The sequence below is a fragment of the Cadophora gregata genome, assembly GCF_030347475.1.
Source record: "Cadophora gregata isolate MNR1 chromosome Unknown scaffold_4, whole genome shotgun sequence".
In the NCBI taxonomy this organism is placed as follows: Eukaryota; Fungi; Ascomycota; class Leotiomycetes; order Helotiales; family Ploettnerulaceae; genus Cadophora; species Cadophora gregata.
The window spans coordinates 933,167-949,407 of NW_026695927.1; the positions used below are offsets into that span (position 1 = coordinate 933,167).

The window sequence follows — 16,241 nt, forward strand, 5'->3', positions numbered from 1 at the left end:
GCCCATGTCATACTTGGATCTCATAGATTCCACATCATACGGTCAGTAATGCTAGTTGTCAAATATCTTTCCAAACTGACAACGCCATGGGCGCAGCCTCGGGCTCTCGACCCACCTCAAAACCGCATAGTAAATAGCACCCTCCCAAAAGACGACATACTACTACTCGTACTACTCCCACCCCTCGACCTCCCGCCATACATCACCGGAAACCCAGTAGCTAAGCCACTATAACCACTCGAGCTACTCGTCCGACTCCCACCATACCAGGATCCATTAAACATCCCGCTTGTGGAGCTACTTGCGGAGTCAAGCCTCTTATGCTAGTAAGTGTGCTATCCGAGACGTTGAAGAGTCCGCTTGTGAAGGAGCTTCGTGGAGAGGATCGAGGGATACTGGTTAGTCGGCTGCTGCCGTTACTGTTACTTGTCCAGTTGTTTGCTCTTGGGTAGGGGTAGTTGTGCTGCATCTGATGGCCGTAGAGGCCTCTTAATCCAGGAGAATGATGATAGCGGCGGGGATCATTGGCTGTTGTGCCGTAGTTTGCGGGGTAGCCGCTGGATAGGTTGTTGAAGTAACTGAAGAAGCGGGTCATGGTTTCGGTGAACTTAAGTTATTGTTGAGCTCTGTGTCTGATCTGTTGGCGTTGAAGCTTGTGGTTAACAAACAAAAGGAATTTTGTGAGCATATTGGAAACGATGTATTTGCTTTTTAACTTTTGTATTCGAAGGCCAAGGTCTCCTGTTGGGGGATATCTGAATAACACACATGAGCAAGCAACGCAGGCCGGCCTCTGGTATTGTCTTCGCTGCTGACTGGAATGCCCAGAATAAACAGGCATCAGCTGCATTCACTCTCATTCGGAAAAAGAGTGTATAATCAAGGTATCATTCGCACCACCAGTAATACTGTGCTGAGATGCCCTCTGAGGCATTTCAGGTGAACCACGTGATGCGGCGAAACTCTATAAAACCATCTTCTCAGAAGCCCACAAACGCATCAAGCTTCCGCTGATTATAGACATCAGCCTCTACAAGCTTCTCCACGTTCTAATTCCTCCTGTCAGCTGGTTCGGAAAAACAATTTATGTGAGGTGCAACTCACGCCATCAGCAGTAACCTTCACCAAGGTCGGCAAGTTCGTGATCTTGAAGGGGTCAGCTCTCCATGGATTATCCTGCTTTCGCCACCTATAGTTTTCGTTCAGCTCCAATATCAATGAATAACCAGTTGAAGACAACAAAGACAACCATTCAAGCCCCAAATCGAAGGAAAAACCTGACTTACTCATCACGCTGTCCCGCATACACAACCTTCACCACGTCCTCACCACTCGCAAATTTGCTATTCACAAACGACTCTGCATCGCGACAATCCCCACACCACGACTTTCCATTCACAAGAGACGCATAGACGATGAAGAACGCCGGCTTGGATGTTGTGGCAGTAGCTTTCAGAGAAGCTTCGAGCTCAGAGGGTGATTCGGAAGAGACTTTGAGAGGCATTTTTTGGTCGTTTCGTGTTGTGGTTGATGGTGAGAAGGATGGTGTTTGATGGAGGGGTTATATGGGGTGAGTGAGATATGGATTTGTGAACAGTTCTTTGTCAGAATAGAGAAAGTCGTGGAATTGGAGGCGGGATATGATTTGATGCCATTTTTGAGAAAGGTGGCGTGCTGCACGAATGAGGTCTTCTTAGAGTTTCGCTTCAGGACTACCCGAGGTTCGCCCGGCTTGGAGGGACAAACGCTGATGCTGTTACTTTGCCATGTGTTCGGGCATGGATATTCTGAATCATATTTGGGAGGAGCATTGATTTAGCTGTGAGAGTTTCAGAAGGGATGTGCAGACGGTGAAGTGCCACAATACAATCAAATCGCAGAAGGAGGGAAGGAAAGTAAGTTCTGATTACTCAACTCAGCCTGGATCTCGGTATTTGAAATGATTTACATTCAGAAACTAGGACTCTTGAAAGAGCCGTGAATAGAAGATTATTGATCTAATAATTCAACATGATTACATTTTCAACAAAACACCCCCCTTCCCGAGCATGTCCCAGCTTTTCTACATTCTTATCGAACACCCACCATTCACGCCATCCCTTAACCAAACCCAAGTCTTACAAGGCGACCATGACTCCCAACATACCAGCAAGACCAGCGATGCTCGCAGCCATAGCGGTAGCACGAGGAGCAGCAGCAGTCGAAGTTCCGGTCTGAGCAGCACTTCCAGATCCACTCGACGAAGCCGGGGTGGCATTTGAGCCTCCAGTGGTGGTTGGCGACGCGCCGCTACCAGTAGCAGCAGCACATGGCTGGGGGACACCAGTTGTAAGAGAACCCAATTCAGAGCTGTGCTCAGAGTACCTGTACGCGATCGGGAGTCAGCAGTTACCTCGGCAATGGTTTACGGAACAGGTAAAGGCATGTCTCAGAAAATCCCGAGTTCCCCGCGATAAATGAAACCTGAAGAAAACGGGCTTGTCCAATAATCTACGTACCAGCTTGCGAGAGCGGTCTCGTAGCTAGAGATCGCGCTCTTGGCGTCGTTGGGGAGGCTCTTGAACCAGTCGGGCGTGGCGGTAGCGATACATTGGATGTCGGTTCTGGTGAGCTCTGATTCGGGGACTGCGGTCGCAAGGACGGATTGAACTGAGGCTGGGAGGGTAGGGATATCGGAGAGTACGCCGAGAGCAGATGTTGCGTCGTTGAGGAGAGAGTTCAAGTCGGTGCCGGCGAGGGATGTGGCAGCGTCGAGGAGAGAGCTGAGATCGCCAGCATCTGTGGGCAGGGAACCGAGATCAGTTGTTGCTTGAGGAGCAGGTGCTGGGATTGGATCTGCGAGGGCCATGGCAGCCAGGCTTGCAACGAGGATGGATTTGGCGAACATCTTGTCTGGAGTGGAGGTTTGTGTTTGCTTGAAAAGTTGAATGGTAGTGAGTGATGAATCAAATAGTTGCTTGAATGTCGAAGAAAGTAGGTACGGAGAAATTAACGAGGACAGGATATCGGACGGGAACAAAGGAGATCTTGTGGAATTGGCAAGCTTTAAATAGTTGCACCCCCTCAAATGAAAGAAATTGGCCCACGGCTGAAAGTCTGCCCTGATCTGACGTTTTGCCCAGTCATGAAAGCTGAGATCCAGCCGTGTGAAATCATAGTCGTCTGAACCAAGCCATAGCTGGAAAGTGGCTGTGGGTTAGGGGAAGATCGGTTTCCCCAATGCGCTCTAGCGTGGTGATGGCAAGGCGCCAGTCTGTTCAGTAGGATGCACGATCCCGGAGCTGAGCAGGGACATCCTTTGACAGCGGAACCCCTTTATTTCCGTGTTTGGGGCTCGAAATTGGGAGAAATAACTGCAATCTGTACTTAAGATGATGCCGTTACACAGATACACTGCGGGGAATGGATATTCGGAACTTAAGCAGGTACTTGCATATAGTGAGAATATGCTGCTGCTCATCCGAGCGATCTGTCAGAACAGTGTAGGGCTAGCCTAAGCTTTAAGCTTGTTTCTTGGCCCTGGGGATCCATGGTTTCGAGCTGAAGCCCAGTCCCAGGCTTGATGCGCCACGCTCTGCCATCTGAAAAGGGGTAAGCTCTGGCCAATCAACTGTTGATCTCGAGGCGCATGAAGCTGAGCCACCAATTTCAATTTACGGCAGTCTGCAGATCGTCGATGATGAAATGCTTGATTATTTCGTATGGATCTTTTCTGGGATCTCGGGCTTGCATTAGTGTCGCATACCTGGTAAAACTCCAATCTTCGATTTTGTAGGTGCTGGAGACGACTCCCCCAACCCACAACACCCACCACAGAAATACATGGTGAGTTGAATGACATTTTCACAAACCCTCAGACCACCAATGCAAACCTCAAGCACACGATGCACATATCCTAATGCTAGCGGAGGATCCTACGTCAATGGATAATTCTCATACCTGCTTCTAATAAGGTCGATTTTTCTGCGTCACTCGTCTGGACTTTCATGTTGATGCTAGGGCCAGGTGTCTCGCTGCCCATGTGAGGACCGCCAAAAGGTCGGGCTACGAGGTTTTGGTTTGCCTCAGAGTGTGTCGAAGAGCCGAGACTGCTTCAGTTGGTGTTGACCAAGCTTTTGAAGATGTATATGTGGCCAGTAACCATGAGTACATCGTCCGAAGCTGCCTGCATTCGAACCTCAAGCCAAAAGTTTGTGGGCGCTGCGACTGTCAAGATCTTCTGAAGTCAACTCCAAATCCTCATCGACATACCCAAGACAGAATTCTGTGACTTGGTGGCATAGTCAGGATAGCAGCCAGAACCCGTTCCGTTCTCATTCTGAGGGAGTAAGTGGTAATATAAGATCAACATTTGGGAATGGAATCCAATCTTTGTGTTCAACTTTGGGATTTCGAAGTTCAGCAAGTAGCTTTCAGGCTGTGTTGAGACGATGACCTCTAATCATGCCTTGGAACGCACCAATTCCTACCTGCCACTTCAGTGCCTCGAGGGCGGCTTCGTGGCCAGCTGGTCCGAACGAAGTTAAATCCAGTCATATGCATCGTCCAAGAATATCCCGACCGAACGACATATCACCCAGCTTTTCTTCGACTGCTGAAGCTGGATATGAGCGACATTTTCTACCCCTGCACGAGTGTCAAAGTCATCTCATACAACTCATCTCCTCAACGGTGGGGCATCTCTCAAAACTTCGTCTCAGAACATCCACAATGTCAATCCCCAATTCCATCGGCCCGTCATCTCCCCAGCCGGCGGACCATCATACCCACCCAGTGAACTGTCACAACGAATTTGTAAGCGATACAGTTGCTATCCCGCTGTCATCCAGGTCGGTGGAGAAGCCGGTTGACAGTGACTGCAATGAAAGCGCTTCAAATGGACCCTTTCGGAAAGTGGAGTTGGTCAGTGAACGCGAGAAGCTGATTGAGGGACACTGCCGCAAGATCAGCGGTTCACATCACAGTAATAGCCACTAGATGTGTGTGTGGGGTTGAGGCTCACAGCCAAATGGCATGTCGAATCAAGCGACTCACCCTGAACAATGATAGGTCGTGCTATTGGCTCAAGGAGACATGCCTACAGTTCTCAAACTGCTGATGGCCCTTTGGTGAAGGATGGAATTGGTGGAGACAATGAGAGCAGGAGGGTTTGAGCAACTCCGTCTTGCGATTGCCAGAGGAGAACCTCGATGACACTGTCAAAGACTTGGTGTAATGAACCCCTGTGACTTTCCAAGGATGACTTGACATGAAAAATGAGACGGAAACAACTGGAAAGAGAAATGTGTCGTCATATCGTAAGAAGAGCATAAATTGAGCCCTCAGTTGACTTCCTTCCTCCCAGAACCCCTCCCGATCCATGTCTCGTTATGAAGGCTGTTCGGGAATATCTCCTCTGAAGTCCAGTCCATATGAGAGTCACCTCCACTCGCAGCCCTCGACTTCCTTGCCTCCTTTCTCTCCTTGCTTTCTGCATCGAAGTAGTCGCTCCTGTTCTGGAATTTCAACTCGATAACGTCGGTTCTTACAATGTTCTCCATACTGTCTGACCTTTCTTGTTTTCCGCTAATGCTTGTTCTTCTTCTCGATCGGATGTATCCCCCAGTCCCATTCGAGCTGTTGGAACCTGACATGGCATTCTTGGCACTCGTCGGGTCATTTGTCCCTCTCACACTCTTCCATGATGCTGGTATGAATGCCGAAAGGATAGGAAGTGATGCGGCGACCACGCCGAAGGTCAGATCGATCAAAGTCCAATCTTGAAGGTGGATGAAGTTCCCTAGAGACTCTTAGCGAGGAGACTGAGGTGTGGAAAAATAAACCCACACAGAACATCACTTGAGAGCTTCTTCTGCTCAATTTGGCGCATGACGGAGCCAATGCAACTCATCGCCCCAATACTAAAGACGAAATACAGCCGAGCTTTGGTTCCCCACCCCATCCGAACTTTCCATAGCACGATCAGTGGTACTGAGAGCAGCGCGAAGTCCATGATGACATGGATGACGCTCAAGGTGCTGCCGACAATGTTGTCGCTGGTGCATTTGAACTGTCTGCTTTCCTTCGCGATTCTGATTGGATCCCAACCTGCCCAAGGGGGGTCGCATTGGAAGATGGTCCAGAAGAGCGATAGCATTATATAGGTGACGAGTAGAACGAGAAAGATGTTGTTGAACATTAACCAGGCATTGGAAGTGAGCGATGTCAGCCGTCGACTGGAAGATTAAGAGGTTAGTACGACTTGAGACGAGGTTCTAAGTCCTGGACTTGATTTATCTTGTCAAGGTAGGCTGCTCTGGGAATTGGTACCACTATCGACTGCTTCCAAAATTCTGACCAGAACGGATTGGAAATACTGACTTGAAAAAGCATATCGACACTTTAATCATCCCAACAGCAACGAAGAAGATTGGTTTCGAAAGGTTGGAGAATCGTTTGAAGCGTGCATACTCCTCACTGTAATGGGAGTTAGTGAGCGTTCTCCAGACAATTTCTCCACTTGAATGCGAGACGAATTCCGGCATATCGATGGCTAGCTCCCATCCGTCAAAACTAACAGCAACCGAAAGTGTTGTCCGGGACTACGTACTATGTGACATCGTACATCTGCGGGTAACTAGTCAGTCATTGGCAATTGAGGCGGGGCGTGAAGATAATGGCTTTCAACCAGCAGTAGTTTGAAGGTCAAAGGCACTACAAGCCCAGCCACAAGGAGACGAATACCTACATGCTTCCCCGCTCCTCCATATATCACAGCACACATCTGCAGTGTCGGCCAACATATGGCAAGTAATACACCAGGTATGATGAAGAAATCATCCATCCCAACCATCAACCCTCTCCTGAAAATCCTCAATCCTAGCCTCAGTCCGGTGATGATGACCATAGTACCCAGAGCAATGCTCATCGAAGCCAAAATCCTCGGGCCCCGTGTCTCGAAAACATATCCCTCTGTTGGTCGTGCTGGAGGTACAAAAGCACCAAGCATAGGATCTGTCGTCTTGCCGAAGGCCATGAGCAGGTACTTTGCCACATAATAATCTTCCGTTGTGTTTGGGGGAGACCCAATATGTGCTGAGATTGTCCCCGTAGGTAAGGCCGTGGCAATAATCGACGATGCTGAGGCCAGTATCGACGACATTTTGATGGCTTTGAGGATTTGATGACTTTTTCTTCAGGAGAGGAATGTCTCAACCGATCAAGGCGATCTGGAGAACAATGCTTCAATACCTTTAGACTGCGGGGGCGGCAGTCTGGGGCCACAGCCGGTATTAACACAAACAAATGAAGTGTAGCGGGGCTCTTTTTGCTCAATCTTTGTGAGCACGAGTATCCGGTTTAAAATGAGTAATTCCAGTTCAATTTGGCGAGCATTCGACCAGTGAAATACCGAACGTCAGACTTCAACGCGTCCTACCCACTTTGTTACCATGGTAAGAACTGAGAATTAAAGTTTCGGGGAGCATCCATTACATTGAATGTCGCGAGACCCTGTTGTGATAGCATCAAAGAGTGGGAAATATCCATCAGATTCGCCAATCACAAAAAGAGACGAGTTTTGCATTCCGAAGGTCGGATTGCAATCCATTCTTTTCGCGATTTCCCAAGCATCGTCACTTGATAAGCAGGCTTGGCCAAACAATCCCCGCAAGCTTCATCCTTCCCCTCGTCTGTCCGAAGCAAGTTCGCCGAGAAATGCTCAAACGTCCTATTGGACAGTGGTGCTATCGTTCAGATCCAACTGGGAACCTTGAAGAAGCTTTGAACATGCCACCACAAACTGCTCAAAAGGTTCGGCTAGAGCTGATAGCTGTTTGGAGTACAATATAAATCGAACGATATATGGCTACAAGACTGTCATATTCCAGGATCAATACTGGGCTGGCATGTCACAAGCTGTTCGGGAAATAAAATTCCCGTCGCGAGTGCGGTTCCACCCGCCTCACTAGTCGTCGGTAGCCCTACAGAGCATCGTCATAATCCTGCAGCTGAGATCGGATGAGACAGTAATAAGATGTTATCCACAAGGTATCCTTGGACGGAATGTTATCCAGAAACGCCAGAGTCGTCTCTGACTCGCCTTCCGAAGTTTGCCGAATGGCCGGGCATTGCGTAAAATTTCCAAGAAGTTGCTTTCCTCATCCAACTCCATTATAGAAAACATGCTTCCCGCACGGAGTAATATCGTTATCCTGAAACCGTTACCAAGCTTTGAACATTTCTCGATCCAGGGTCTCCAAGAGAACGGATGTCAAAATCTTGCTTTTAAAGTCAAAATATTTGGTTGAAGTTTAATCGAGTTCTCCTCGATGCATCGGATTGGAAGATTTTCTCCAATTTTATAGATGCAGGAATCAGGGGATGTGGGGGCGACTGTTTGGAAGTTGTGATTTGGTGCAAGGATGGGCTGGTGATCTTCATCGGATTGCCGGATGAACATAGAGCTCAGACTTCTGAAGCATTGAAACCAAGCTGTCCTGTAAGTTGCAATCAACTGTTTCTTGTCTTTAGGAGTCGCATCAACATTGTCAACTTTATAAGCCGAGAGCAATATTCGGGAGTCGTTGTTGGATGGCGCCTCAATTGGCTTCTGAAGGATCACGAAAAATAAGGTTCATCGAGCCACCGGAAATGACCCCCATCGACAGTGGTGGAGCCGGAGCATCTGCAAGCCAAAAAGTTGGCGGCAGGGCTTGAGCACTGGGGGTATTTGAATTCCCCGCAAGCCTTTGAAACAATCTTCGAGATTCAAGGGAATTTTCCCACGACATCCCCTGAACCTGGGATTCCGGGGTGTTTGCGATTGGCCGAACAATTCTTCAGATGTAAGTAATTTGGAGCCTAAGATGGTCGCTTCCACTTCCCATCCAGCAGGAACTGCCAAAGATGGGATGAAGGAAATTGTTCTCCCCACTTGAACGTTCCAATATTTCAAAGGCTGATATGAGTGGATACCAAGAGCCGTCAGGTAATCAACACAAAACCTTCATCAGCCGCTGTCACCGGAAACCTTCTTTTCCGTCTCGCCAGAAGCTAATTATCCTGTCCACTTAACATCTCAACGGCGGTTCTTTTAGCCTGCTACAAGATGTTATTTCTCTGGGCTGCTATACTTTCGTGTGTGACGGTAACTGTCCTCGCGAAGGATTGTACCGGTATCAATGCTATCAAGCCAGAATGCAACTCTAAAGAGTCTGCATACCAGCGAGATGTATTCTGGGTTGGGGGCAAGTACGTCAATGCAGCCGTCGGGCTCTTGACGTATGATCAGATGTACGTCGAGAAACTCACGCCACAGAAGGGTGTCAGGCAGCCATATCCCTTGGTATTTTTCCATGGAGGCGGCGTCTCGGGAGGAGTGAGTGACCTAGGGGATCTGATGGCTCTCAGCTGATGTAAAGATAGACATGGCTGAACACACCAGACAACCGAAAAGGCATGGCCTCTAGGTTTCTCGACAAAGGATATCTCGTCTATATCGTTGATCAGACATCGGTTGGTCGCGGGACACAGAATGACCTGACTGGATATCCTCTGCGCATTGGTAGTACTGCCAATATCACGGAAGTTGGCTTCACAAACCCAGAAGCGAAGAATGCATACCCTCAGAGCCAATTGCACACCGAATGGCCTGGGACAGGAATTCGTGGCGATCCTGTCTTTGATGCTTTCGAGTCGTCCTTTATCCCCTTGACATCAAACAACACCCGGCAAGAATTGTCGATGCGAGCATCTGGATGCGAACTCCTTTCTCTCATCGGCCCCTCATTTCTCGTCGCTCATTCGATCGGCTCTATCCACCCGATCCTCCTGGCTGATGAGTGTCCAACTCTCGTTGCAGGAAGTGTGAACTTGGAGCCAGGAAACATCCCATTCCAGTCATATGTCGGCAATGCCACCTCTTCGGTCGGTCGAACTGCTGCCCGTCCATTCGGTCTGACGGTCACCAATCTCAACTTCTCACCACCGATCTCAAACTACACCGACCTGGTGACCGTGACCGTAGGTGAAGATACACCTTCCAAGAGATCTTGTATCTTGCAAGCAACTGGCGGAAATCACACCGTTCACACCCTTCCCAACGTCGCCAAGGTCCCATACGTTGCCTTCACTGGAGAAGCCAGCCCACACGCAACTTATGATCACTGCGTGATCGATTTCCTCAACCAAGTTGGTGTGAAGACCGATTGGATCAAGATGGCGGATGAGGGTGTTCGTGGAAACGGACATTTTGGATACCTGGAATCGAACAGCTATGACTACTTCAAGGTGGTTGAGAGGTGGGTCGCGAAGCAGGCGAAGACCTTGGGACGATATGATCGAAGATGACGCATGACTGTAATGAGATCTGTGGAGACCAATGTATATATGACCTTCAATCAGTGTATATAATTTATAGGTTCATAACGAAATAATGTCTCCAAACAAGTTCCGCCAGCATCGATGTTGTAGATTCGCTTGACGGAAGGAAGGTGGAACGAGGGGTGCTTGCACGTGCCAGGGCTAATTTTTGACGCGCCAAATCCTCAACGTCAGGACTTCGTTCCTCGCCTCCGACAGGACAGGAACATCACAATACTGATTGTCAACATCCAACAAATAGGTGGCTGCTGGATCATGTTGAGGGTCTCATCGAATCTCTAGAGTAGGTGGTTCAACATCAACTGAGCAGCGGACGTTTCTCGAATAACGTGATCCTCAACAACATACCACAAACCAGACTTCAGTCATTGCGATCCTCTCCATTCATGACCAAGTCTCCGCAAGATCACCCACAGAGTCGCAAGTCATCAGTTGGTGTCTCAAACGTACCATTTAGATGTCGAGTGAAAGTGGTACAATACATATCGAGCCGCGAAAGTCTAGCAGGACACCGGCATATAGAGGCCTTGGGTATCAATGGCCAGAAGATGGGAAAGGAAGGGGTTCCAGTTAAATCGCTGCCTTTCACGTCAATCCACTACTGGAAACGTGCATTCTGCTGAAGTCTTTGCCATCGTTGACGACCAGTGTCCCGGTTACCACAGCGTGTACTCGAAGCCTGCATCTTTCATGGTCGAGTGAAATGCCCCCGGCCCATCCTCGTGCTTCAGCATAAAGCCATTGCATGAATAACGCGATGATCGAAACGAAAAGTCTCCCAATTTCTCAATTCCCGCCATATATATATGAAATTTACACGCCAAAACTGTCCTTCTCTCCGCGATTCTAGTCGATAGTCCCGTTCTCAAAGACTCCGTTTCTGACAGCTTCTGTCATCAAAAGCAGATAGTTCAATGATGAGCAGTGCCGTTACCGTATATATCTATCTTGTATTCGGTCTGACGAACCACCTCGGCACGCCTTTCGATGTGTATTAAAGGAAAACTTACCAAGACCTCAATTCTATCATTGATTGTCGAGTTTCAAAATTTGGGTCTAATTTCTAGTCCTGATTTCGAGTCCTGTACTTCCAGCTCTGCCTTCTACTTTTATACCTCACAGCCCACCTCCCTAGCCCCCTTACGCCGACAGCATCGTTGAATATATGATACATAATAATAAATGTTGAGTAGCATACAGTTTAGGCGAGGGCAGGGGGGGGGTAATCAAAGTAGGAGCAGACTTGGGGACTCAGAAGCGGGTGAAAAATGAAAACAGTATGAAACAAGGATGGAGATGTGAAGAGTTGTTTGTTTGTTTGTTTGTTTCTTTCTCATTATAACATACCAGTCTTATTAGTTACAGCTCACTAGGAACTTTTTTAACCACTTCCATATCATATCATCTCATCTGATCTCATTTCATCTCATCTGACTTGATTGCTGATCTCAAGGAAATTTTTTTTTTAACATGGTATCATCCCATCGCTTCCCATCCCATCCCCCATCCCTCAAAAACTAGCAAAAACAAAACAAAATCCCCTCATCCACCCCCCTCCCCCACCCCCTAAGTTCCACCAACCTTCGTATAAGCCGCCGAATCCACAATCAGCATACCCGCAATACTCGCACTCGTCAACGTCGAGATGACACCCGAGATCAGCGCCGACAGCGCCACCTTGGCCACACGTCCAGCCTGGCCTGGTGCCAGGGAGGAGAGCACACCGATCTGGATACCGACCGAGGAGATGTTTCCGAAGCCGCAGACGGCGTAGGTGGCGATGAGGCGGGAGCGTTCCGAGAGTTTGAGGTAGTCGTTCTTGGGGTCGTCCTTGACCATTGCTGCGAACTATATATTCATATCCGTCAGTATCTTGTTTTCAAACTTTTGAGAGAAATTTTGATCTCAGGAGGAGGGAAAAAAAAAACTTACAGCAACAAACTCATTAGCCACAACCTTCAAGCCGATGAGTTTCGAGACGCGGAAAATATCCCCGTTTCTGGGGACACCGAGCAGGAAGGCGACGGGGTAGAAGATGTAACCGCAGATCAACTCGACGCTCAATGGGTTGTTGATATTCAGGTACTTGCCCCACCATCCAAGCAATCCATTGACGAGGCCGAGCAGAGACAGAATGCAGAGGAGAGCAGCGATGATCATACCGCCGACTCTGAGACCGAGCCACGAACCATTAGCGAAAGCGTGGAGACCGTTGGCGGGCTTCTCCTCGTTGTCCTTTGGAATGACGACTTTGCCAGCTGTGAGAGTCTCCTCGGTTTCTGGGTAGCGGAGCTTGGAGATGGCGAGCGATGCAGGGATGGACATGACACAGGAGGAAATGAGCGCCAGAGGCGAGATACCCATTCCGATATAAGCAGCCAGCACGGAACCAGCGATGGTGGCGAATCCAGATGTCATGACCTGATGCAACTCGGCGGATGTCAAGTGAGGGATATACGGACGGATCAGCATGGCAGATTCACCCTGTCCGACGAACGGCGACGCAGCAGCCACGACGGCCTCAGCTCCAGACACTTTCATACCGTAGAAGAAGATCGTGGCGAACTTTCCGATCGCCCATTGAAGCCAGCCCCAGTAGTAAAGCAGCTGGACAAAGGCGACGAAAAAGATAATGGGTGGGATAACACCGAGGAGGAAGTAGTTGAACTTGAGGAGATCAGCACTAAGCAGGAAAGAAGTTCCCTGAGCTGCGAATCCAAGAAGAGAGGTCGCGAGGAAGGCGATGAAATTGAAGATATCATAACCGGCTTGAGTGCGGAGCACGAACAGCGCGAGGATGTACTGTGCGAGCATGCCGACAATGACGGTTTGCCATTGGATGGCCTTTCGGTTATTGGAGGTGACGTAGAAACAGAAGATGAAGAAGGCGAGACCGAAAAGACTGACCGCGCGGTTGGCACGTGTGTTGTCGGCGGTCTCTGCGCTGGCGAATGTTCCGACAATGAAGACGGCAATAGTTCCAGCGGCTCCCAATGGCAATCTCAACTTCTCGGGGATCATCTGGACAGGGTTGTAGATGGCCTTCATCCATACCCAGGCGATTGGCTTAGTGACATACTTGGTCGAGACGTACAGTGTGACCAGGCGAATGGTGATGGCCAACCAAACAAGGAAGGGGATCAACCACGATTCGGTAGGACCACCGATATCGTGGCGATGGAGATTCAGTCCAGCAATCCACCATCTGTGTTACCTGTCAGTCTGCTGCTCGTCACACGCACACGGGGAAAAGGAAATTGAGTCGAATCTGCTCGTACGTACCCAGTCATCAGAAGCCAGAAGACAGGGAAGAAGAACGGCTTCATCATATTCCAGATTTTCCGAATGATCGAGGGTTGCTCTCGCTCGCCTTCGCCCTCTGAAAAGCTACCTGGTGTGCCTCCAACTTCCTTCTCGCGGTAATCCTTTACTCCCTTCTCGCTGTCGACCTCGAGCACAGCTGGCTCGCTTGTAGGTGTGCGCGACGCGGAGCTAATCTTCTCATTGCTGAACTCGTCGACCTTGTGAGGATCATGGTATGGCTCCTTTGCCTCGTGGGTTCCGAAGGCATTGGTTTCCCTGTTCTGGAAATGGGTGTTGTTGTCGCGCTCGACGACATCATTGACGTTGCTTGCCATTGTGTTGGTATTGTATAAAGAAACGCGGGGAGGAAAGAATTTGCGCGACGGACGATGAGGTCTGTCGTGGCAAGGTAAGTGCTGGTGAGGTGTTACAAGATCGGAAGATCGATGTTGAAGACCTTCACGAGCTGACCCTGACGGAGTGAGTCTTGACTCTCGACTCGACGCTTGTCGCTTGACGCTTGACTCTTGACGCTGGAGCAGAGCTGGAGGTGAGAAGTCAGAATTGACGTGGGCCGGTGAGTTTATATGTATCACCACCACCACCACGAACCAGAACCAGAACCAGAAATCTTTCCCTCGGCCCCTCCAACCTATCCTTTCCTATCCTATCCCATCCCATCCCATCCCCTCCATGGATCCCTCGCGTGCGTCCCCTGCTTTCGCACCCCAAAGTAAATCCGGCCGCAGCCAACCATAAGCCGCATATCTATTCGTCGAGGATTCTAGCTCGTTGTCTAATAGAAGCCGTCTCCGCTCATCTTGACATGTTCTGCTGTAGTATCCAGTCTTGGCTGGGCCTGTCCTGTCGTTGGATCCTCGGGCCATGCACAGCACCTGCACTTATCGATGATCCGCCCCCCATCTGTCCTTGGAGTCCTCGAATCACGATGAATATCCAAATCTCTGTCTCACTCAGTCGCCCCTCATCCCCCATGCGTCTCCTTGTCTGGGACAGGGATGTGACATATTTTCCTGAGTTCGCTCGTTCGCTGCCCCGCCCTGACATCCACAATCCTCTCTACAGTACAAGTAGGGGCCTCGGGTCCTAGGCGAGCTAGGGTCGCGATAAGGTGTTCGGCTTGCACGCTTGGCACAACGCCCATCGGCCTTGAGGGCTCTGGGGCTGGCTCGGCTGGCACTGGCTGCACTGCACTGCACTGCACAGCGCTGCACTGCACGGCACTACCGCTGCCGGCTCTATGGACGGAAGAGGAAGGTCAACATTCCTGGGCCCGGCCTGCTACTCCAGGTTGGGAGGTGTGCACGCATCCCCAGCTTCCTAAGGCCTGATATAAAGCTGGGCTGGTGGCCAATTCCGAGATGTGCGTTTCGGTGCTCACCGTCGAGTCGAGTGTGGGTGCGGCTGAGGCGAGTATCATTTCACTGTTTGATTTCACTGGAAGGGGAGTTTGGTTATCGCTTTAGAGAGACGATAGGTATGAAGGGAGATTCGATTACAGTTCGTGGTTCGACGTCGTGATTAGGAAGGTGGAGACAGCGAGCAGGAATTTTGAGTGGGCGTCTTTTATAGTGGAGGAGACGAGGGAGGGTCCGCCACTGATGGATTGGCTGAACGAAGGGGTCCTCGAGTTCGTCGACTCCAGTTGAGGATCCAGCCTGTCAGTGGTGAAGATCTCACTGGCTGGTCTGGTTTGACGAGTGGGCTTCCCTCGCTGGCTGCCGTAGTCGAACGCCCCTCCCATAGCTCCAGCCCATCTCCACACATGGATTTGCCGCCGCCGTGACCTCGGTCAAGACTTTTTTTGTACATTTACGTTATACAAAATCATCGTCCTGGCAAGGCGACCCCGAAAACCCCAGATTTCTGCAATACCCCAAGAAACTCATGGAGATCGGTGTGGTGCAGCAGTACCGCCATCGCATCCATCAATCTATCAATCTGCATGCCGGTGTAGTGCACTGGATCTCCCTCCCCTCGTCCTCATAATACCGGACCTTGTCTAGTCATGGCCACCTCCGCCATGGCATCTGCGTGAAAGCAGCAGCAGCAGCCGCCCTCCCGCCCGCGACTCTTGACAACCTTCTACATGCGGAAATGTCCCTTGTGCCACACAAGGTAGCTCTGTAGCTGGCCAGAAAGGCAGAGCAGCAAGCAGAGTGCAGGGCACGGGGCCGTTGGACAAGACGGGATGGGATGAGTTTCACATGAGAGAGAGGGGGGAGAGGGAGGTAACGGAGTTTTACCTTCGCCTTCCAACCAACAACACCCTTCATCAAACCTGAATCTTACTTCCCGTGCCCTCCTTATCAAGACATCAAAGCAAGAAATTCAAAATTCAAATCAATCCCAAATCCAAATCCAAATCCACTCAACCTTATCAGTGCGTCCCCACCTCAGCTCCCCAAACCCATGAAACAAAAATTCCCCAATCAACCCCGATATCTGGGAGCCAAACCCACCCCATTCGAGGACAATGAGCCGTGCCGCCAAGCTACAAGTCCCTTGGCGGCGAGCCAGGCCAAGCTGAGCAGGTGCTTTGCAGAATCTCACCT

At 49.9% G+C, this 16,241-nt stretch overlaps 6 protein-coding genes across 7 annotated transcripts; 1 reads left to right on the forward strand and 5 right to left on the reverse strand.

Annotated features, from left to right (window-relative positions):
• Positions 1–220: 220 nt before the first annotated feature.
• Positions 221–595, reverse strand: ONS95_010097 (uncharacterized protein; the record flags this gene model as incomplete). The annotated part of the gene is made up of 1 exon (XM_058503665.1): positions 221–595. One exon carries the CDS (start codon positions 593–595, stop codon positions 221–223), a length of 375 nt encoding a protein of 124 aa, XP_058360378.1.
• Positions 596–980: 385 nt separating this feature from the next.
• Positions 981–1,504, reverse strand: ONS95_010098 (uncharacterized protein; the record flags this gene model as incomplete). The annotated part of the gene is made up of 3 exons (XM_058503666.1): positions 981–1,049; positions 1,105–1,189; positions 1,287–1,504. 3 exons carry the CDS (start codon positions 1,502–1,504, stop codon positions 981–983), a joined length of 372 nt encoding a protein of 123 aa, XP_058360379.1.
• Positions 1,505–2,117: 613 nt separating this feature from the next.
• Positions 2,118–4,867, reverse strand: ONS95_010099 (uncharacterized protein; the record flags this gene model as incomplete). The annotated part of the gene is made up of 2 exons (XM_058503667.1): positions 2,499–4,867; positions 2,118–2,364 (listed from the first exon to the last, which is right to left on the reverse strand). The coding sequence occupies exons 1-2, from the start codon at positions 2,885–2,887 to the stop codon at positions 2,118–2,120; spliced, it is 636 nt and encodes a 211-aa protein (XP_058360380.1). The 5' UTR covers positions 2,888–4,867.
• Positions 4,868–5,321: 454 nt separating this feature from the next.
• ONS95_010100 (uncharacterized protein) lies at positions 5,322–7,141 on the reverse strand (the record flags this gene model as incomplete). Its single annotated transcript, XM_058503668.1, has 5 exons — positions 5,322–5,779; positions 5,827–6,215; positions 6,361–6,456; positions 6,590–6,606; positions 6,728–7,141. 5 exons carry the CDS (start codon positions 7,139–7,141, stop codon positions 5,322–5,324), a joined length of 1,374 nt encoding a protein of 457 aa, XP_058360381.1.
• A 1,334-nt stretch (positions 7,142–8,475) lies between these two features.
• Positions 8,476–10,432, forward strand: ONS95_010101 (uncharacterized protein). The gene is made up of 3 exons (XM_058503669.1): positions 8,476–8,825; positions 8,960–9,358; positions 9,406–10,432. The coding sequence occupies exons 2-3, from the start codon at positions 9,089–9,091 to the stop codon at positions 10,327–10,329; spliced, it is 1,194 nt and encodes a 397-aa protein (XP_058360382.1). The 5' UTR covers positions 8,476–8,825; positions 8,960–9,088; the 3' UTR covers positions 10,330–10,432.
• Positions 10,433–10,562: 130 nt separating this feature from the next.
• Positions 10,563–15,306, reverse strand: ONS95_010102 (uncharacterized protein). Of its 2 annotated transcripts, XM_058503671.1 has the most exons (5): positions 14,894–15,306; positions 13,645–14,854; positions 12,295–13,567; positions 11,373–12,210; positions 10,563–11,321 (listed from the first exon to the last, which is right to left on the reverse strand). In XM_058503671.1, the coding sequence occupies exons 2-4, from the start codon at positions 13,998–14,000 to the stop codon at positions 11,929–11,931; spliced, it is 1,911 nt and encodes a 636-aa protein (XP_058360384.1). In that variant the 5' UTR covers positions 14,001–14,854; positions 14,894–15,306; the 3' UTR covers positions 10,563–11,321; positions 11,373–11,928. The 2 variants fall into 2 exon arrangements, with proteins under 2 accessions (XP_058360384.1, XP_058360383.1); XM_058503670.1 differs by lacking the exons at positions 10,563–11,321; positions 14,894–15,306 and having other exon boundaries at positions 11,920–12,210; positions 12,295–14,134.
• Positions 15,307–16,241: the final 935 nt, after the last annotated feature.